General features: G+C 35.8%; 1 protein-coding gene across 4 annotated transcripts; it reads right to left on the reverse strand.

Moving 5' to 3' along the window:
• Positions 1–388: 388 nt before the first annotated feature.
• Positions 389–23,825, reverse strand: LDL2 (LSD1-like2). Of its 4 annotated transcripts, none has more exons than XM_028054079.2 (3): positions 23,742–23,825; positions 21,858–23,628; positions 389–1,596 (listed from the first exon to the last, which is right to left on the reverse strand). In XM_028054079.2, exons 2-3 carry the CDS (start codon positions 23,389–23,391, stop codon positions 896–898), a joined length of 2,235 nt encoding a protein of 744 aa, XP_027909880.2. In that variant the 5' UTR covers positions 23,392–23,628; positions 23,742–23,825; the 3' UTR covers positions 389–895. The 4 variants fall into 4 exon arrangements, with proteins under 4 accessions (XP_027909880.2, XP_027909878.2, XP_027909879.2 ...); XM_028054077.2 differs by having other exon boundaries at positions 21,858–23,680; positions 23,742–23,812; XM_028054078.2 differs by having other exon boundaries at positions 21,858–23,680; positions 23,780–23,806.

Here is a 23,825-nt window from a genome sequence, read left to right on the forward strand (position 1 = left end):
ATCCTCAACTAACACAAAAAAATCACCACTTTTATAGATTTTAAAGACCAAAGATATATATATATATATATATATATATATATATATATATATATATATATATATATATATATATATATATATATATATATATATAAGGCTAACCATAAGAAACGTAATATCTTTTAACCTTATTTTCCAAAACTAACTTGAATTTTAGTTAAACATAACCACTTATTTTGAAACCCACATTTCTCATCTTAAAACTCCGTTTCAACAATACAAACGTGAAAACAGAAGTTCTAAAACATACCCCCTGATTTTCTTCTGCACAACATATTCTTCCAGTTAGTATTACACATCGGAGGTAATGAAGCAATTCTACTAAAAAGCAAATCTTTCACGGATGTGTAGAACCAATCAAGGAATTTGAGAAACAATTATCATATTATACAAGTACAAGTTAGGCACACAGGCCCTCCAGAAAAAGAAGGAAAAAAAAATAACAACAGTGATGTCCTCTGTGGGGTGGGGTATATGTAAGTACTACTTCTACATGAACACAAATTTGAATAGATGATACACTCGGGGGAACAGTACCCCTCTGTTTACAAATTCTTCACCCCTCTCTTGGACTGTCATACTTCTCTGTCATGAAATTTCATCTAATTTTCCTGTGATTACATAACTGATCTATGACTGAAGACTTTTATTCTAAAATTGAATAATCTCACTAGTCAAGCCTTCAAAAACCCTCTATCTCTACCAGCAAATCAATGATCTACGAAAGTCTATTATATACAGACTTTGCACCCCAGAAGCAGAAAAGAAAAGTCCAAGCAATTCTTTTGTAAGGGTGTTGTTCTATAGCACAAAGTTTCATTTGAAGACAAGATGCAGAAACAGCTTATGGTGTTTAACAAGTAATTAAGCGGTTCCTCCCACGGCCTTTTCGAGAATATGCAATGTTAGCTACTAATGTGTTACCTGCTGAAAACAAGGCACTTGGTCCCATGAGCTTCAAGCCAAGGCTTTTGACCAAAAATGAAAGTCTTCTTTCATCTCCTCCCTCAACTAGTTGTAGCTGCTGGGCTTGTTCACGGGATAATACAGTGTACAGCTGCAATGGCCACTTAATCGAATTCTGATAGTTGTATAACAGCTCCTCATGGTTTTCTTCGGTGTCACCAAAAGTGACCTGCAGAAGACCCATTGAGGGTAGGCTTTCTGAGGAAGAATAAAAAATGAAAGCAAATTTCCCACATTCAAAATCAGGCCTCTTGAATAATTCAACCAGAATATCATGGTTTGGTCCAATATTCTTTGGCCCATATTTCTTAGTACTGTTTTGCAGACGTGATGATCTGTATATGCGTGAAGCTTCCCTCAAGCCACTCAAGAAAGCACCGTGCATAGTTGCTGGATACTGCCTGCTTGTAGCCTCACCAGCAAAGAACAGTCTGTTTCCCACGTTTTCGGCTAGTATATCATAATCATCACCAGATGAATGCACACTAACATGAGAGTAGGAACCGTAAGAAAGGGGGTCGCTTCCCCATCTTGTACAAATTGACTGAATTGGATCAGGCACAGTAATGCCTTTAGGATGAAATATTCCTGGAGAATAAGTAACATTTGAAACAAGGCAGATGAGGTAGTAATTAGAAATATCCATAGTATTCCACTAGCAAGTGTCACGGAATGAGAAAAATACATTCAGCATATATACTATCTATGCTATTATATAAAGAGAATTCGATTTTTTATGTACACTTTTTTTTCAATTTTATCCTAAAGTGAGTAATTGTTCACCAATTTTATCTTAAGTGATTTTTTTTTTAATTTAACCATTTTTTTTAAAATATTTTTTTTTAACTTTAACCCTTTTTAATAAAAATAAGAAGTTATTTACAAAATAAATAGAAATTATCTACAATAAAATTATAATTTTATATTTACTTTTATAATTATAATTTTATTCATTTTTATTATATAAAAAGAAAGTGAACACGTATGCATGTAGGTGCACGTGTTTTCAAGCACAAGGACCTTAATATTACATATGTAGCATTTGACACACAAATAGAACATAAAGAAACAAAATGGAATGGAGTGAGACATAATTGTTCCATTTAATGTTTTTAGTGTCAGGATATTGTAGAAAGTTTTAGATTCAGGTCCTATTGGTTTTAATTTTGCATATTTGTTGTATCTCGATTTTACTTGAGATCAAACAGTGAAAATATTTTTGAGGGCTTGTTCAGATTCCTTTACTGTTCCTTATATTTATATAAATGATAAAGGAGATACAAGGGAAGTTGAAACATTAAAGGCTACAACTAGGTACTAGGTGTAGAGGTTATCCAACACTCAACCTCCTAGCTTACACATAATGATTGCCTAGATATACTAATTATTTCTACACTCCCCCTCAAGTTGAAGCATACAAATTATATGTACCAAGCTTGAAACAAATAAACTCAATCCGAGGTCCCCTTAATGACTTGGTCAACATATATGCGAATTGGTCATTCGATCCCACAAACTCAGTACATATTTCCTTTGCCAACAACTTTTTACGAACAAAATTAAGTTCTTGAAGAAATTGCTTCACCCATATAAGTTCACATGTTAGTGATGCCATGGCTCTATATTCAACTTTAGCTATTGATCTAACCACTACACTCTGCTTCTTACTTTTCCATGAAATAATATTACCTTTAAGAAATACACAATATCCAGTAGTAGATCGTCTGTCCATAGGAGATCCTGCCCAATCCGCATCACAATATCCAGAGACATGAAAGCTTCCTCTATCTTCATATAACAACTCTTGCCCGAGAGCCTTTTTTAGGTACCTTAGAATGCGGATGATAGAATTCCGATGGCCAACACATGGAGACCGCATAAACTGACTAACCACTCCAACTACAAAGGATAGATCTGGCCTTGTAATAGTGAGATAAACTAGTTTCCCGACCAGCCTCCTACATCTTTTAGGGTCAGAGAATAATTCACCTTCTTCAGTTGTTAACTTTTGATTTGGGCACATAGGACTCTCTACTGGTTTACAATCAATCATACTAGTTTCCTGTAGTATATCAAGAGCATACTTCCTTTGAGAGATTACAACGCCATGTTTAAACTGTGCCACTTCAATGCCCAAGAAGTATCTGAGGCTTCCCAAATCCTTGGTTTGAAAATGCCTACATAGGTGCTCCTTTAATTGAGATATGCCAACAATATTATTTCCTGTAATGACTATATCATCAACATATACTATTAGATAGATACATTTCCCAGGAGAAGTATGTAAGTAAAAGACCGAGTGATCTACCACATTGCGTCTTAAACCAAAACTTTGAACAATGGAGCTGAATTTTCCAAACTAGGCTCGTGGTGATTGTTTGAGGCCATATAAAGAGCGATGCAATTTGCACACCATACCAGACTCCCCCTGAGCAATAAACCCAGGAGATTGCTCCATGTAGACTTCCTTCTCAAGATCACCATGAAGGAAAACATTCTTGATATCCAATTGATGAAGTGGCCAATGACGAATGGCGGCCATTGCAAAGAAAAGGCGAATAGTAGTGATTTTCGCCACAGGAGAGAAAGTGTCACAATAATCAAGGCCATAAATCTGAGTGTACCCTTTGGCAACTAACCGGGCTTTGAGCCTATCAACCTGACTGTCAGAGCCAACCTTAACTGCATATGCCCATCGACAACCAACAGCCTTCTTACCCGGTGGGAGGGGCATGAGCTCCCAAGTATTGTTGTGTTCAAGAGCTTGCATTTCTGCAATCATGGCTTGTCGCCATCCAAGATGATCAAGTGCTTCCTTCACATTTTTGGGAATAGTAACAGAAGACACTGAAGATAAAAGAGTACAATAGGAAGGCGTCAATCTGTGATAACTAAGAAAATTATAAATGGGATGGGGGTTCCGAGTGGAACGAATACCTTTTCTGAGAGCAATGGGCCAACCAGAATCACCTTCATCAGGAGGCAAGGGAGCAAGAGACGAGGGAGAAGAATCTAAAGTCGGGGATTCACCATATTCTTGGATAATTGGACTATCCGTCGGAGTCCTGTGTTGAAGGTCGGGACTCGGGAGGGTATTAGTAGGTGGGAGTGGGGGCTCAGGAGGACTTTGATTAGCACTCGGGTTGACAAAGACATCCGAGATAGGGGACTCAACCACTGCAATAGGGAGGACCTACTGTATGACATGAGCGTCTTGAACAGAGGAAGAGAAATAAGGGGTTTGTTCAAAGAATGTGACATTGGCAAACATGTAGTATTTCTTGGTTTCAGGAGAGTAACACCGATACCCTTTTTGAAGTCGGAAATAGCCCAAGAAGACACATTTGAGAGCACGAGCAGAAAGCTTATCTAGACTGGAGACAAGTCATGAACAAAACATACACAACCAAAAACCCGAGGAGAAATGTGAAAGAGATGGTTATCTGGAAACAAGATGGAGAAAGGGACTTTATGATTGAGAGAGAAGGATGGCATCCGATTAATAAGAAAACATACAGTTAAGATGGCATCTCCCTAATGATGGATAGGAATGTGGGCACCAAGCAAAAGTGTACGAGCAGTTTCAACCAAGTGTCCATTTTTTCTTTCTGTTATACCGTTTTGCTGTGACGTATGTGGACAAGTGGACTGATGCAACATACCATGTGAACTTAAAACCGTAGACAAAGCAGATGAGAAGTACTCTTTGGCATTGTTACTTAGGATTTCGATTACTCGACCGTATTGATTCTTGATTTCATGTAAAAAGGATGTGAAGATGGATAACAATTCAGAAAGATCTTTCATAAGATAAACGCAAGTACATCTTGAAAATTCATCAATGAAAGTAACAAAATACCTAAAACCAAAAGACGAAACACGACTAGGTCCCCAAATATCGGAATGGATGATAGAAAAACTAGAATTACATTGTGATTGAGACCTTTTAGGGAAGGCAGATCTAACATGTTTGCCTAATTGACATGACTCACATTCTAAGGTCTGGAGACCACTAAGTTCAGGACACATTTTTTTTAACTTGGACAGATGAGGGTGACCAAGCCGATCATGTAACATTTTAAGACTAGGGGGTTACAACACATGACACTCGTGGACGAGATCCAAAATGATATAATCCTCCTGCTTCATATCCTTCTCCAATTTGTCTCCTCGAACCACTCTCGTGTATAACAAAATATTTGTTATCGAAGGTTACTGAACAGTTCAACATTTTGGTCAACTAGCTTAAGGAAATTAAATTGAAGGGACATTTAGGGACAAAATGGACAGATTTTAGATTTAAGGGAGGAGATAGGATGACTCGACCGACTCCCTTTGAGGAAGTTTTAGAGCCATTTACAAGGGTTATAAAATGAGGTTTGTCTTGAAATGAAATGGTTGAGAACGAGGAGGTATTATCGGAGATGTGGTCAGAAGCACCGGAATCAATTACCCATGAATTGTGACTTTCCATAGATTGAGAGATGCAAGCTGTTGATGTACTCGAAACTTGAGATGACTGTGTCAAGCTGTTGGACTTGAGGCGTAGGTACTCTTGATACTCGTCCTCAGTGAACTTGGACTCAGTAGTTTCAACCTGAGAGACATTGGCAGTTTTGGAAGAAAAACCATCTAAGGAGTAATAGTTTTCCTGAGTGTGACCCATCCTTTTGCAATACGTGCATTGAGGACGCCCGCGACCTCCACGTCCACCTCTTCTAGGTCCACGACCTCCTATTCCTCGAGTTGCGGCCATAACAAATGATTCTACTCGAGCAGGAGATTCTAGAGTTTCATGTGTTGGGACTTTTGGGACACGAATCATGCATTGGATCAAGGTGTCCATGGAAGGGACCTCAAGAGAGGTTAGAAGTTGATCTCTGATGTGATTGAAGTCTGGATGAATGGCGCGAAGAATCATCACCATATAGTATTTGTTCAGCTTCTTCAATTCATCTGAAGCGTCGACTTCTAGAAACATCTACAGCCGCTGATTGTGCTTCTTTCATGAAGGAGATCATGTCATGGTTGCTCATTTTCAGATATGCCAACTTGTCTGCCAAATCATATAGGCGTTGGATATCGTTGGCATATATATTTTGAGTCCTCTTCCAAAACGAGTGACATGTCTTGAAGGCCCTAAGAGACATTAAAAGTCTTGGCTCCACAGATTGCCACAAAAGGGCACACAACTGAAAATCTACTTACTTCCACTATTCGGCTTTTTCTTCAGTAACATGGCTTCCGTCTTTCTCAAGATGGTCATGATGTCCCTGACCAAGGAACCACATCTCGACAGTAGCGGACCAGAAGAGGTAATTTTGTCCATCTAGCTTCACGAAAGTAATGTAGGGGCTTCCAGAGAATGAAATAGCACTCCCAGTACCTCTAGTGGCCATATCTGATCAAAGGAACAAAAAACAGAGAGGACACCTATAAAGGTGGCGCGATGACGAATCGGAGACTGGATGGCGGCGCGTAGATGACACACGCCTAGCTATAGCGGACTGATATGACGCACGTGGAGGCACGTGGCAACGAGTCTGCCTTCGGCACCGACAGAATTGGCTGTCGCTTGGAGAGGCGGTCTAGATCCGATGGTTTCCTGCGAAAACTAAGGTGGCCGGAGACGGCGACAGGCAGTGAACAGTGGCAGACGGCTACGAAATAGTGGCAGACAACAACAATTTAGTGAACAGTGGCAACTGGTAGCTTTGGATAGTGTTTAATGGCAGTGGGTAGCTGTAGACAGTAACGAATAGTGGCGAATGCCAGCGGACAACTGCAAACAGCAGCAACAAATGCTGGTGGACAGGACCAAACAGAAACCAGAGCGAGATCAACCCGCTCCGATACCAACTTGGGATTAAACAATGAAAATATTTTTTAGGGCTTGTTCAGATCCCTCTATTGTTCCTGATATTTATATAAATGATAAAAGAGATACAAGGGAAGTTGAAACATTAAAGGCTATAACTAGGTGCTAGGTGTAGAGGTTATCCAACACTCAATCTCCTAGCTTACACATAATGATTGCCTAGATATACTAATTATTTCTACAATTTATTATTAGCATAACAAGGGATTTATTTCCTAGAATAGATTATACTTGTTTTCAAAATTATCCAATCAATTTATGTATATATATTGAATTGAATGTATGTAGTGAAATAATAAAGGAGAGATTATTTTCTTCTAAACTTGAGATGTACCAGAGCCTTGTGAGCCTATGATCGTGTCCTGATCCTTGTGAGCCTATGATCATGTGATTTAATTGCAACGTTTACTCTCGTGTAAACCTAATTGCAACCTTAAATCTCGTAAAAACCTAATTGCAACCTTACATCTCGTAAAAAACTAATTGCAACCTTCATTGTTGTATAAACCTAATTGCAAACTTCATTGTTGTGTAAACCTAATTGCAACCTTCATTGACGCATGTTATGCATCCAATCAATCCTTCATTGCTGCATAATTGTAGACCTCGATTATTGTATGTCTCCATGGACATGCCAAAGAGAAATGCTATTCCCACTACTAAGACATAACTTTACGTTGTATGTCTCTAATGGACATGCGGAAGAGAAATGCTATTCCCACTCCGACCAAAACATAACTTTACTTGTTCAAATAACAATTAAGGTGATGTAGAGCGTTTATATCTAGTTCACTTATCAATTTATTTCTTACATATTGTTGAACAAGAAATTGGAGAGGGTGATTGAACATGTTAGAGAATGGAATGGTCATAGAAGGTCTAAACCTGCCCATCTAGAGTAAATTTTGATGTCTAAATCCTCCATTACCAACATAGAAAAAATTCAATTGTTTCATTGTCGTCTAGAACATCCTTCATTTTGTGTCATAAAGCTATTATTTCCTATTCTAAAATTGAAATATGTGGAGTCTACATAGTGAGATGTGTGAACTGCCAAAGCACAAATGTATACCTTTTCCCATGAGTAATAAAATAAGCACTTCTCCCTTTTTCTTGTTAATATAGATGTGTGGAATCAGCATACCACCTAGAATAAAGACTTAATGGGTGCAAATGGGAGAATTGAGAGGTATAAGGCTAGATTAGTTGCCAAAGGGTTCACTCAAACTTGTGGAGTGGATTACTTGGACATCATTGCACCAGTTGCAAAAATGAAAACAACCATAATAATTCAATCTTTGGCAGTTTCTTTTAAAGAAGGTTGTGAAAATAATAAGAAACTAGGTATAAGATTAATTCCCTTGTGAAGAACATACATAGGATAATGTATTTATCATTAAAAATCATACTAGAAAATATAGACTAAACCCAGATACACATAATATTGCAACTAACACAATTTATTATAACTAACAATATCTAATGATATCTTAACAATATGTAACTCTCCCTGAGGTTGATGCATATAAATCATATGTACCAAGTTTGTTACAAAATATCTACTAATTGATCACTTGAGTTGACAAACTCGGTCCTGATGTCTCCAAATACCATCTTTCTCAAATCAAATAACAATCAACCTCAATGTGTTTGATCCTTTCATGAAGTGTCATTTGAGTGTCAATCTGAATATAACATATAAGTGTCATTTGAGTGACATCTTCAAATTGCAACTCTAAGCCAATTGTTTAAGTCAAACAAGTTCACAAGTTATCATAGCTTGATATTCGGCTTTTGCACTAGATTTAACCACAACATTTTGTTTTTTGCTCTTCCAATAGCTAAAGTTACCACCAATGGAGACAAAATAATCGAAAGTAAAAACCTTCTATTAGAAGGAAACCCTATCCAATCAGCCTTTAAATAACAAACAACTTTAGTATGGTCATTGTAAACATATAGAAAACCTTTTTACAAGAGAAATGCACTTTAATATATGAATGACTAATGACTGCATTCCAATGAGTAATAGTAAGATAGTTCAATTCCAATTAATCTTTTGTACTTCTCGATACCTAAGAAAAGCTCTCCCTAATTATATACGAGTTTGGTATTGGGATTTTGGTATTGAGATCAATAGATAAGTCAACACATTTTGAGTTCATCAGCCTAGTTTCCACTAAAATATCTTATGCATATTTCCTTTCATAATCATTGTTCGATTGTGCTACCTCAATCCTCAATAAATATGAGTTTTCCAAGATCTTTGATTTCAAAAGTGATGACAAAGGTGTTGTTTCATCTAGGAGATGCCATGGTGGCCATTGCCTATAAGAACAATATCTTCAACATATAATAGATACACTAACACTTGAATGATTTGTCTCACTACGAGTCATACCAAATTATTGAACATTGTTAAATTTTCCAAACCAATCCATAAGAGACTGTTCCAAACCATATAAAGATTTGTGTAGACATTATACCAATCGAAAAGACTCTCACTGAGCAACAAAACATATAGGTTGCTCCATATAAATTTCTTCTAACAAATCTCCAATAAGAAAAGCATTCTTAACATTTAGTTGGTAAAAAGGTCATTGTTGAAGAACAATCATGGTTATAAGTATTGAAATAATTATTAAGTCTACTTTTGTTGTTGTAGTCAATAGGACTAAGTAACATAAGTTGGAGTGGTTAATCAATTTATGCAATCTCCATGTCTTGGCCATTGGAATGTCATCATTCGCATTAAGGGTATCAAAATGAGATGACTCAGCTCACATGGGTTGGCTCACCATGGGTTGAGGTAAGAAAAGGGCAAGCTCAATCCACCTTAACTCACCACAGGTAGATGGGTTTGCTTACTAACAAATGTTTTTCTTCTTGCAATTTATTTTATATATTTATTGCATGATAACAATGAATTGACTTTTATTTTTTATAGTAGTGAAATTAAGTATTCACCTGATTCTCAAAATATTATTATAAAAATAATAGTTAAAGAATAAAGTATCAACGTATATAATTTGACAAACAAATTAATTAAACATTCAACTTTTCAACTATTATTAAACAACATTCTAGCATTTAAAAACATGAAATTGTGAACCTATATAATTAGAATCGTAACTAAATATAACAAAAAAATTAAAAATATCGTAAAAAATCTTGGTGGGTTAAGTGGGTCAACCAACCTTCAACCCAGCTAGAACTTATTTAATCCATGGGTTGAGTGAGTCGGATTCAATTCAACCCACTTGTGAAAAAATTGAATTTTTCTCAACCCAACCCGGTGCAAACCTGTGATGAACCGGGTTGGCCCACAAGTTAGAACCCCTTTTGACATCTCTAATTCGCATTCTAAGGTACCTCAAAAAGGCTCTCAAGCAAGGTTATTATATGAAAATAAAGGAAGCTTTTAGGTATCTAAGTATTGTGATGCAAATTGGACAAGTTCGCTTATTGACAAACAGTCTACTACTGCATATTGTGTTTTCCTTGGAGGAAACATTATTTCATGGAAAATTAAGAAACAGAAAGTGGTGGCCGAAGAAACAATTTAAGTTGAATATAGGGCAATGGCATCACTAATGTGTGACCTTATACGGCTGAAGTAGTCCCTTCAAGAGATTAACTTTTGTGACATCCAAACTATGAAGATGTATTGCGATAATGAAGTTGTTGTCCACATTGCATCAAATCCAGTGTTTCACAAGAGAACTAAACATATAAAAGTTGATTGTCATTTTGTTCGTGAAAAGTTGTTGACCAAGTGCTTAAAGGGATCTCAGATTGAGTTTATTTGTTCCAAGCTTGGTACATATAATTTGTATGCTCTAGGGGGAGTGTTGGAATAATTACTAAGTCTACTTATGTTAGTATAGTCAGTAGGACTAAAGTACAGAGTATTGTGTTGGGTTATCTCTACTTACTTTACCTAGTTTTGTACTTAGCAGTCAAGGACAATCCTTTGATCTTCCATCTCCCTACTGCATCAACTTTTTATCAATATAAATAGAAGAACATAAGAAGGCACATGAGACCAATTTAGGCTTCGGGATCGGTGGTCACAGAGAGAAACTACGACAGATGGTGGCGAACAACGATGAACCACAGAGAACAGTGGTTGACAACGTTGGACAACGTAAAAAAGTAGTGGATGGCGGGAGATAGTGCGGGACACTAGTCCTGAAGCCTAAATCGATCCCACATGCCTTCTCATGTTCTTATATTTAAATTGATAAAGAATTGATAGAATAGGAAGATGGAAGATCAAAGGATTGTTCTAGACTGTTAGGTACAGTAAGTAAAGATAACCCAACACACTATTCCCTACTTTAGTCCTACTGACTATACTAACATAAGTAGATTTAATAATTTTACCAATATAAATATGCAAATAGAAGTCATCTTTACTACTGGAGAAAAATTATCAACATAATCCAAACAACAAATTTGTGTATAACCTTTGGCCACAAGGTGAGCTTTGAAACGATCAATAATACCATCAAGACTAACTTTAATAGCAAAGACTCACCTACAACCAACAACGAATTTCCTAGATGGTAGCGGAACGAGTTCTCAAGTTTCACTATTCTAAAGAGCATTGATTTCGTGAAGCATGGCCTAACACTAACCAAGACAGGCTAAGGCATCACCTATAGATATTGGAATTAACATAGAAGAAATAGACGAAAGACAACTACAAAAAGATGGAGATAGTGTAATGAGGAGAGGGATTATGGTAGTTTATATCTTTACAAAAGGCAATTGAAAGTTCAGACTTAGTTGTCAGAACTGGAAGGGATGGAGGATTGGGCACTAGCCGTGAATCATGCATTAGATGATGAGAACGTTGTCATCGACTATACACCTACACGGTTGGTGGAGGTGGAGAATCCAGAGGTGGACTAAACACCAGATGAGGATCGTTAACAACAAAAATATTAATTGTAGCAGACGAAAAGACACAAGGAAAAGGAGACTTAAAGGGAAGACTCATTGAATGTGAGATTTGCTAAAATAAAATAATGGTTAATAGAATGAAGAAAGCATTTATATCCTTTTTGTGATCTAGTGAGTCCTAAAAAGACACATTTGTGTGACCTAAAAGATAATTTATCAAGACCAAAACTAAAATTACGAATAAAACATGTAGGCCCAAAAACTATAAAAGGTAAAGCATGAAGAGGTTCATGAGGAAACAAATTAGAATGAGAAATTTTGTTATCTAAAATTGGAGATGACATGCAATTAATGGGATAACATGCAGTAAGAACAACATCACCCATAAAATACTAAAGAACCTCACCATGAATTAAAATTGTGCAAGTTATTTCAACAAGATATCAATTATTGCACTCGCCACCCCATTTTGTTGAAGTCTATAAGCACATTAGGTTTGATGAAGAATATCATAAGCCATAAAATATTTAAAAGAATGTGATATTCACGGCCATTATCATTGTGCAAAGATCAAATAGAAATCCCAAATTGATTTTTGATTTCATTGTAAAATGATTGAAATATAGAAAACAAATTAAAACGATTTTTTGTCAAAAACAATAAGTACATCTAGAATAATCATCAATACAAGTAACAAAATATTGAAATCCTAAATTAGACTTTGCTCGACTTGTGAAGGTTGCACTAACCATGTTGAGATACACAACATAGGAATCATCAGTCAAAGCAAGTATATCAACGATTGGTTTATTGGCACACACAAAAGAGTGGAACAAGTAGAAGTAAAACTTGGAATAAATGGAATCTCAAAATCTGATTACGAACATGAGAATAGTCATTAAAAAATTCATGTAAAGCCAATAACATGAAGAACTTTAACCTTTGCTCAAGTTCTTGAGGAGTGGAGGCAAGAGGTAATAACTCATTGAAGTCAAAGAAGAGAATGATTTTTTCCAAATATTCAACCATTGGGCCATGACGTCTGGAAGCAACAACATCAAGAAGATCGTAATAATTTGCCTGTTTCCAAACTTCTGAATATGTTTTGTAGACACGAAACAATTGTTTTAAAGATGAGTGAATAATGGACTTGAGAACCATGTAAAATTCATCAATTATAAACAAATGAGAAGCTTCACTAGTAGCACTAGTAGTCGCACTCTTGGTAAGATAATCAACATACCCTTGACTCTTAAACCAAAGTGTAATGAATGATGCTCAAGTCTTATAATTAGTGTCATTTAATTCGTCAATTGGTAGAAGCACATTAACATAATTAAGATAAACGTCAATGGTAGCAAAAGAGCCAGTGGAAGAGGCCATGGAAAAGGAGAGAAAAACCCTAAAAAACAAAGATCTTCAATTAGGTCAACAAGCACAAATCCAAAATGAGGAGACGATGATCCCAACACAAGTAGACACTGTTAGAGAGGAGGTGACATGCCATTATAGGGGGTGCAAAGCGGTGGCAAACGTGAGACTTGGGGCGACACATGAGAGCACATTGAAGCTTTCTTCAAGGTGATCTCAGTGGCAGGGTGGTCTCCTAGCCATGACAATGTGATTGGTGTCACAGATTCAAACGATGGCTCTGACAGTGAGAATGACAGCTATGACAGCGATAGTTGGCAGTGGCGACGAAACGAAAACAATGGGTTTACTACAAAACCCTAGCTCTAAACAATGGAATATGAAACTTGATTATTCAAAGAAGAACAAGGCATTATATTATAAGACAACAAGTAGTAAGAATGGCACCATCCCAATGATGGACTAGTCGATTGGCTCCAATCAATAATTTATGCACAATTTCAACTAAGTATCCATTATTTCTTTCTACTATACCATTTTGTTGGGAAGTATGAAGACAAGTGGATTGATGTAAAATACCATATGAATTTAAAAGAATAGAAAAACTAGAAGAAAAATATTCTTTAGAATTATGACTCTTTAAGATCTTGACCACTTTGCTAAATTGGTTTTTAATTTAATTAAGAAAAAAATCATATCAGAGGTTCAAACATATCTTTCATCAAGCACACCCAAGTCTAACAAAAATATTCATCAATAAAATTGAGAAAATAACGAAACCTAAAGGATGTGACTCGACTAGGACCCTGAAGGTCAATGACTTATAGAAAATATAAAGTTACATCTCGTTTCAGTTCTTTTTGGAAAAGAAGACCAAACATGTTTTCCTAAGGGATCATGCAAAAAGTTAAGAGATGAGGAAGCTAGACAAGACATCGATAGTCTAGTACCAAGATAGCAAAGTCCTCTACATTCATCTTCTTCACCAATCAATTGTATTGTACCATGCTCTTATATGACAAAAGAATTAGCTTCAAAGGTAATAGAACAATTCAAAGATTTGAATAATTAACTTAAGGAAATTAGGTTAAAAAGACAATCAAGAACAAGAAGAACATGCTAAGGTTTAAGCAAGGAGAAAGGTAGATTTGACAAACTACGTGAGACGTAGCTTTGGATCAATTGGCTTAAGTAATAACTTGAGGAAATTTTGGATGAGATATAGAAGAGAATAATGAAGCAATACATAAAATATGATTAGAAGCACTTGAATCAATTATCTAGGAAACCATGACTATTTATTCTAATAAGAGCAAACGATGATTGGAGCTTCCATCAATTTAATGTAAAAAATACATTCCTACATGGGGATCTTGAAAAAAGAAATATACATAGAAGTATGACTTGAGTATACAGGACAAATTAAGGCCAATACTATTTGCAAGATGAGAAAAGCATTATGAATTGAAACAATCATCTAGAGCATGGTTTAGGAAATTGAGCAAAGTCATGATGAGCCTTGAATACAAATGAAGTCAAGGGAACCATGTTTTATTTATGAAGCATTTTAATTCAGCAGGGTAACAGTTCTATTGGTCTATGTGGATGATAGCATTGTTACTAGAAATGATGAAATGGAACAACAAAGGATGAGCCCATTCCAAGACTTTAGGGAATATATTAATGACTTGCTACAAGAACTAGGTAAAACAGCCTGCAAGCTACCAAGCATACATGTTGATCCAAATACAAAGTCAAGCAGTGCAAAGGATGATGTTTTTGTGGATAAAGAAATGTACCAAAGACTTGTGTGAAGACTTATTTATCTATCTTACACTAGACTAGATATTGCTTTTTGTTGTGAGCCTAGTCAATCAATTTATGCATCAACCAAAGGAAGGGCATTTACAAGTTGCTCTTAGAATTGTCCACATTCAAAAGGAACACCACGATGAGGAATTTTGTTCAAGAGAAACAAGAATGCTAGTCTTGAGGCATATATTGATGTTGATTATGTTGGTTCAGTTGTGAATAGATCAACTACTAGATATTGCACCTTCCTTGGTGGAAACCTAGTAAATTAGAACAATAAAAGACAAAGTGTGGCATCTAGATCTAGTGTTGAAGTAGAATTTCAAGCAATGACTCAAGGAATATGTAAATTGTTATGGCTAAACATTATATTATAAGACTTGAAGATAAAATGGGATGAACCCATGAGGTTATATTGTAACAATAAATTTGCAGTCAACATAGCTCACAATCTAGTACAACATTATAGAACTAACATATTGAAGTGGACAAACATTTTATCAAAGAAAAGCTTTATAGTGGCATGATTTCCACTTTACATTATAGAACTAACATATTGAAGTGGACAAACATTTTATCAAAGAAAAGCTTTATAGTGGCATGATTTCCACTTTGTATGTGTCTACTAAAGGACATCTTGCAAACATACTCATCAAGGAGTTCAATAGCAATAATTTTGAGAGAATTATATCCAAGCAATGAATGGAGAACACTTATTCACCAATTTGTGAGGAAGTGTCAAAGATATGTCGAGATATTTTAAGAACTTTTAGATTTTATTCTTATTGGTTTTAATTTTGTATATTTTGTATCTAGGTTATATTACTAGCATAGCAATCCTGCGATCTCAAGGATTTATTTCCCGATATATATATATATATATATATATATAATTTCTTTTTTCTAAACTTGAGATTTAGTACCTACAAACCAAGCATAACCTTGTATACACACCAGAACAAGATCGTACATTGTCAAATCAAAGGTTTCAAAGAAAATTACATATGAATTGTTAAGGCTTTAAAAGATTTAATTTTTTGTTCTCAAATTTGTTAATCATTAGTTGTTACAGATTCTAGGAAAAAAATTAAACAATAAGCATTAAATTGAAAAATATAAAGATTTTGAATACCCAATATATAGAAAAAAAAATTAAAAGGAACTCAACTAAAAATACACAAATTTATGAGGGATTTGAAATTTAATTAAACCTTAAATTTAATTATTTAAATAAGTGTTTGTATCTATATGAATATTCAAAAACCTTCAAATATAAAAATTTTAATATTTGCGATAGAATTAAAATGTTAAAATATTTGACAAGCATAGTACAATAGAACAAAAGTAGTGTCAAAATTAATATATAAATGAGTACAAGTACATCTCAAAGAGCAAGGTTACAAGTTGTGTTCCTTAGCCTAAAGCTACGTACTCCAAGAAAGGCTAATGTAAGTTGTACAATACTACATCAATCATAAATTTAACACTCTGCCTCAAGCTAGAACATATAAATTATATGCTCCAAGCTTGAGACATATAAACAAAATTCTACATCGTCTCAAGGACTTAGTGAAAATGTCTATAAGTTGGTCCTTACAGTTTATAAATCCAATACATAGAGTTCTTTGGACAACAACTTCTCCATGATAAAATGGCAATAGATCTCTATGGATTTGGTCCTTTCATGAAACACAAGATTGGTAGCACTATGAAGGGCTTCCTGATTATCACAATTGAACTGAATCTATTCAACTTCACAAAATTTCAACTCTTGAAGGAGTTGTCCAATCCACACATGTTCACAAGTGGCCAGAACCATAGATTTATATTCAACTTCTACATGAGATTGACCATAATATCCTGTTTCTATCTCTTCCAGAAGACAATATTCCCTCCAATGAATACACATTAATAAGTGGTAGATCTTTTATCAATGGGAGAGTCAATCCAATATGCATCACATCGCAATAACCTACAATTTGAGTATTTCCTTTGTCCCCATACAATAATCCTTGTCTTGAAGCCTTTTTGATAATATCTGTGAATGATCAATGTGAGGAATTTTTGTGAATTAACTAACAACTACTACATAAGAGATGTCTAATCTTGTAATATTGAGATAAATGAGTTTTCCAACCACCCTCCTATACATTTTTGGATATGAGAAAGTGGTAACTTCATCCACATCATCATTTGACTTGGATATATGCTCCTTTACAATGTTAGGAGCATATTTTCTTGGTGAAATGACAACAACTTCCTGTGATTGAGCTTTCTTGATAAAAAAAAATAACTTCCTCCAATTGAGCCACTTGGATGCCTAGAAAGTATTTTAGAAAACCAAGATCTTTAGTTTGATAATGGATGAATAAATGTTCCTTTAGTTGAGAGATCCTAGTGGTATCATTTCTTGCAATAACTATATTGTCAACATAGACCAAAAGATAGCACACTTTCGAAAAGAAGTATGATAATACAAAATTAAAAGGTCAGACTCACTTTGTTTCAATCCAAAAGCTCACATAATGATGACTTTACCAAATCAAGATTGGGGTGATTATTTCAAACCATAGAGAAAGAAGCTTAAATTACACACTAAACAAGACTCCTCTGAGCAACAAACCCAAGTGGTTGTTCTATGTAAGTTTCCTTTTCAAGATCACCGTGAAGGAAAGCGTTTTCAAAGTCAGGATGATGAAGTGGCCAATGGCAAATAGCAACCATGGCAAGAAAAAGCCTACCAAAGTTGATTTTGGCCACTAGAGAGAAAGTACTATAGTAGTCAGACTCATAACTTTGTATACATCCTTTGGTCATCAACTGAGTTCTAAGGTGAACAACTTCACCACTAGGTCCACATCATAAACTTATCTAGCAACAATAGCCTTCTTTTCAAATGGAAGAGCAACAAGCTCCCATGTGCCATTGCTTGTAGAAGCCTACATTTCATCAATCATAGTTTATCTCCATCCAGGATGATCAAGTGTCTCATGAATAATTTTAGGAACAATGATGGCAAACAACGAAAAAGAAAAGAATATAATGGAGACAAACAATGATAACTCAAAACTATAAATAGAATATGAACTACAAGTACACTGAATATCGTTCCAAAGAGCAATAGACCAATCTGAAGTGGAGCCATGTGAAGGAGTTGATGAAGATGAAGGAGGATACATAGCAAGGGAAGTTGATGGAGGAGGATCTAAATGACAAGAGATTTCACGAAGAGTGGGAGGAGCTCTTTGTGTCTCGCATTCGTATGTAAGGGAAGGTGATGGGGGAAATGCCAGATTGGTGTACACTAAGGTTGGATGCAGAAGTTGGAATCAATAGAGGCCAAAGGTTGGAAACAGGGAGAACTTGTTAAATGGATACAAGAGCTTTCATGGAGGATGAGAAAAAAAAGTGTCCTCAAAAAAGGTAATTTCAATTTACAAATAGAATCTTCTTATAGTTGGAGAGTAGCATTTGTATCCTTTTTGAAAACGAAAATATCCTAAAGAAACACATTTAATAGCCTTTCCAGATAGTTTGTCTTAACTAGAAGAGACATAATGAACAAAACAAATACAACCAAGTACTTTGGGAGAGATATGAACTAAAAGGATCATTTAGAAAAAAGAGGAGTGAGAAATTTGATTTTCAAGAGAGGGAAAAGGCATTCTATTTACTAAAAAACAAGCCGTGAAAACTATATCTTCCCAATGATGCACAGAAACATTAGTATGCAATATAAGTGTGCGTGCAATTTCAATGAGATGTTTACTTTTCCTCTCTACATTGTCATTTTGTTAGGGTGTGTGAAGACTAGTGGACTGATAAAAAATACCCTATGAGGACAAAAATATTCTTTAGCATTTTCACTTTGGAAAACTTCAATTATTTTTCCAAATTGGTTCTTAATCTCATTAAAGGGCATAAATATGGACATAAGTTCAAAATTGTCTTACATTACATAAACCCAAATACAAGAGAAATCATCAACAAAGGTTATGAAGTATCTAAAGCCAAAATATTTGACACGGCTAGGTCCCTAAATATCTAAATAAATGGTAGAGAAAGTTGAGTTACATTTGCTTTCATTTTGTTTTGGAAATGATGACCTAACATGTTTTCCTTGTTGACATGTTCACATTTGAACACTTAATGTTTCTCAACACTAGGAACTATTATCTTCAACTTGCCAAGACTTGGGTAATCAGGACAATCATGCAAAAGCTTTGGGGTTATGGTAGCAAAACAAGACACAGATGGGCTTACTTTTAGATAATAAAGTCCTCATGATTCATGTCATTCACCAACCAAATGACCCATACCATGTTCATGTACGACAAAGGAATCAACATCAAAGGCTAATGCACATTTAAAAGAGTGGGTTAATTGGCTTAAAGATAGTAAATTATAAGAATAGTTTGGAATGTACACCACAAAATTGAGACTTAAAGGAGATAAAGAAACTTGACAATTCCTTGAGATGTAACTTTGGATCCATTAGCTACAATAACAAGGTAGGAAATTTTTGGAGAAGAGATAATGAGAATGAAGAACTATTACCAAAAATATGATTAATTGAGAAATTTAAGTTGTTGAAACACTAGCACCAGAGAAGATTGACCTAGATGATTAAATTTTTCAAATATGTCTAAAATACCCTTGGTACTCCTCATCAAAAACTTGCCATCTCTTTTTCTAGAGATAGACATGAGTTTCCTTGTTTGCAAATCGTGCAAGGAGTAGCAACTCTCTTGAATATGACCCATTCTATTGCAATATGTACATTGTAGATGTCCACTCAGACCACCACATCCTCCTCAATTGCTACGTCCTCCTCCTCTTCTCTATGGTGCTACAACCATTGATGTTTCAATAACTTCAGCTAAATTTTCATCTTTTAAGGAACCCAAATTATTCTAGTGACTAAGTTCTCCATCAAAGGAATTTGATCACTAGCTAAATTTTGGTCACTTACATAATCAAAATTTTTTAGTGTAGATTTCTCAAAATTAGGACCATGTATAATTCATCATTTTTTTGTCAACATCCTCCAACAAATCAACCACAAGAAATCTCTTGAATTCTTTTACTACAGCCCAAGCCTTTACTACATGTGAGATCATATCATGATTGGTCTGCGTGAGACGCTACTCTTTAAGTTGTGCATCAAAGAAACTTTGTTACATGTGGGATCATATCATGACCAGAACTAATACTTTTGTATTACATGTCAAATGATTCATGTTTAAAACTTTGGTCAAGGTGGGTTAAGTTGGCCCCTTTTGACAACTATTCTAACAAGCTAACTTATTAAAAAAAGTTAAACAATTATGACAAGAAGAAAAGAGAGAGAAGGGGTCGAGCAAGTGGATTCCAGACATGCTAGATGGTGAGTGGGAAAATAGAGCAACAAATGCGAAGCAATAAGAAGGTGAAAATATATTAACAAAGAGGATTCTCGCAAACTTCTATGTGTTGGTAAGAAAACAAATGTGATCACTAGAAAATGTAGGTGAGGACAAGTAAAGGAGATAGAGGGTAGTGCAAAAGGCCATCTATTCAGTCTTCAGTAATGACAAAAGGATTGTCTAAGCTCTTCCTCTAAAGAAAACCCCTATGTTACATTCAAACCCCCAAAATTTGGTTCTACAATGTTAACACTTATAACTTAAGAGCATTTTCTTGTTGATTGCTTTATCAAGACCAATCTATTCACAACAAGAAGCAATCTTGTCTACTACAGCAGCCAATGACCATGACACCATAACCCTACACTATAATCTTCAAATAGCAGATCAAGCTTCTAAAGCATGCTATTTTAAATCAAAGTAAGATCCCATGAATATAAAAGTACAACTTACCATAAAGTACGAGAATATAATTAAATAATGCATGTAATACCCTTACAATTTAAGCAAGTTTATTTTGTAGTATTAATAAATCACAATCTATTTATTTGGTAGTATTATATAAAGATAAAAAACATATCCAAATTAAGGCCCAAAAGGAAAGGTTTAATTTCAAATGAGTGCAAGCCAAAAGAACACTATTTCATGAGTTTCCAAAATAAATAAATAACATCTTCAATAGTGTTATGATGCAAGGGGATCAGCAAGTAAGTTGCAATAAACAAAGACTCAAGGGTGGAAAGGGACAAATAGGTGAAATCATCAAGGGTGTCTTAGAGATTGAGGCAGCCAAACGACCAAAACAAAGACAGTTTCATGTGCTGAGTGAAAAGAACACCTAGATATGAAAGCTTCGAAGTCTGAGGGTGTTACATGAAGAGAAGATGAATTTGTGGAAAAATAATCCGCAGTGAATGAGTTTTTTCAATTTCAGATGGCACAAGTCTTGCCAATGGCTGATAGCATTCAAGGCAAACAGCAAGTTGCAAAGTAACTGAAGTATATGATATGTATCAATTACATATGCATAAAAGGTGGCATGCAAATAAAAATAAATTGCATAACAAATTGACATATTAAGTCAGTTTAATTTGTCAGATACCAGCTAGAGATGACAGCCAAATGAAGAATGCAAACCGCAACCACAACACTATAGTGGCCGCTATCGCATATCCAAGCAATTCAGTAACGCAATTGTTATTAAGGCTATTTAATAACACTGCTTTTATAATTAAAACAATATTGAATGAAGCTATTCTATCCTATTTTAGATAGTTCCCCCTTTTTAATAGAACTATGTTATATCACTCTATAAAGCCTATTTTCAGTTTTACTATATTTTTAAGACAGAACATATATGTTAAGTTTCATCCAGTTCAAATATGCCTACAAAACACCACCCTAATTGGATAAATTATACAATAATAACACAGGCATTCAATTTTTCATTAAAATTCATAAAATAGATCTGATACCTTTTAAAACAGTCAACACGCGATGGAGCAAAATGGAAGGATTTGTGGATTCAAAGACTTGTGCAGCTTCCCCAGCCACCAGCGCAACAAGTGCTGGGCCTCCAGAAACTGTGTGGTAACAGTAAAATAGGAAAAACTCCCCACGTTGATGACTATATTCATTGAGACATCCAAATGTGTCTTGATCTTCCCCCCAGAATACATAAGGAAAAACCATAGCCACTTTGTTCAGCAGCCCAAACCCCATCCTCTCAATTGCTGCCAGTTTCCTTGCAGGTAATTCTGGTTCAAAATTGATGGCCTTCTTTTTCAGAACTCCAAGGGGCACAGTACATAAGGCAATATCTGCTTGAAAGACTTGGTCCCCAGCAATGACCTCAACACCCTCGTCTCCATATCTTATAGTATTGACCGTCTTTCCATAGAAAATAGGAACCCCTTCACATAGAGCTTTTATCAACCTCGTATTCCCTCCAGCAAGAAAGCAGTGATCACCACTCATTTCATAAGGATCATCTTGATCCCAGTAGGCAGCCGAAAGATTTGAAAGGCACCCAGCATTTGCGTATTCCAAATTTGCAAGATGCCAATCAAGCAACTGCCTCTCGTCAGTACTTTTGGTCACACTATACAACTGCCTGAGCGTCTCCAAGACCGAACCAAGTGAGGTATCACTTGCAAACCCACCCATAATTTGCCTCAGCTCCATAACTTTGTCAAGCAACCTATTGAATACAAATTCAACCCTTGCATCCATTTCTGTATCAACCGGTGCCCCATTTGGCTTATATAAAGGGCAATTATCTCTGACTTTATGAAGTGGTATAGAAAGTTGTCTAGCCAGAACCCCCAAAGGATTAGCATGAATGCCAGTGATAATACTCCCACCAAGATCAATGGCAGAAAATTTCCCCTCACGCCCTACCTTCTGAGTATAAACTCTCCCACCAGGCCGACTTCTGCCTTCCAAAACGACAACCTTGTAACCAAACGACAACAGCTGCCTCGCTGCTGCCAACCCTGCCAGGCCAGCACCAATAACAATAGCAGTCCCCTCATTTGACTCAGGCAATTGAGAAGTAAATGCTGGGGAAACCCCAAAATTTATGTAGCCATTGTACAAAAGGAAGTCATAAGCAGAACTAATCAAATGCTCATACTCATTGCTCACAGTTTCTCTAATCATCCCTTTACTCAACCACAACCTCACATTCCCCCTCCTCCACAAAGCCAATATATGATTCCTTATGACTATGTAATCATTCTGCTCCTTCCCACCCAACTGCCTCACAACCCCAGCCCTAACCTCCTCCTCAAGCAAAGCATCAATTGGGAAACCAAGCGACATCGCAATCATAGCCTCAGTCTCAGTCTCCTTCTCCAAATCCTCTTTGGTCCTACTCCTCTTCTTCAAACCGCCCCCCAACTGCTTCTCAAACAACTCATCCATCAGATCTTCATCATAGTTCCTCAAATTCACTTTCCTCCTCAGTGAACGCTTCGAAACCGATCCATTCGAAGACGGAGTTTCCATTATTATAACAGAAGTTCACAAAAAACACCAGAAACCCGAACACGATAACGTGCCTACCCCTTATTTCAACTGTTTTCAGAACTGCATGGAACAGCAAACTACGCTAGATTTGAGAAAAAGGGTATCCAGCATTCACCAACCAATACCAATCAACGTTAAACAAAAACAATCCTAAAAAAAAATATTTCTACTCTTCTTTTTCTGGAAGAACCTTTATAACAGTTTTACATCATTCTTCTGCGCAGCAAAAAGGTAAAGTTCTACATCATAACGTAAGTGTCTGAAACCCCTGAGAAACAAAACGAAATCAATAACAGAAAAGGGAAGAAAAAGATAGGAGAGGGGCATACAGTGATAGGGCGTAAAAGCTCTTCTATGGAGTCACGACCTGCTACAGTGGGAAGGGCACTGTTGTAAAGGGGCATAGAAATGAT

This window comes from Vigna unguiculata, chromosome 11 (genome assembly GCF_037176805.1).
Source record: "Vigna unguiculata cultivar grain cowpea cultivar isolate G323 ecotype 2 chromosome 11, ASM3717680v1, whole genome shotgun sequence".
NCBI lineage: Eukaryota > Viridiplantae > Streptophyta > Magnoliopsida > Fabales > Fabaceae > Vigna > Vigna unguiculata.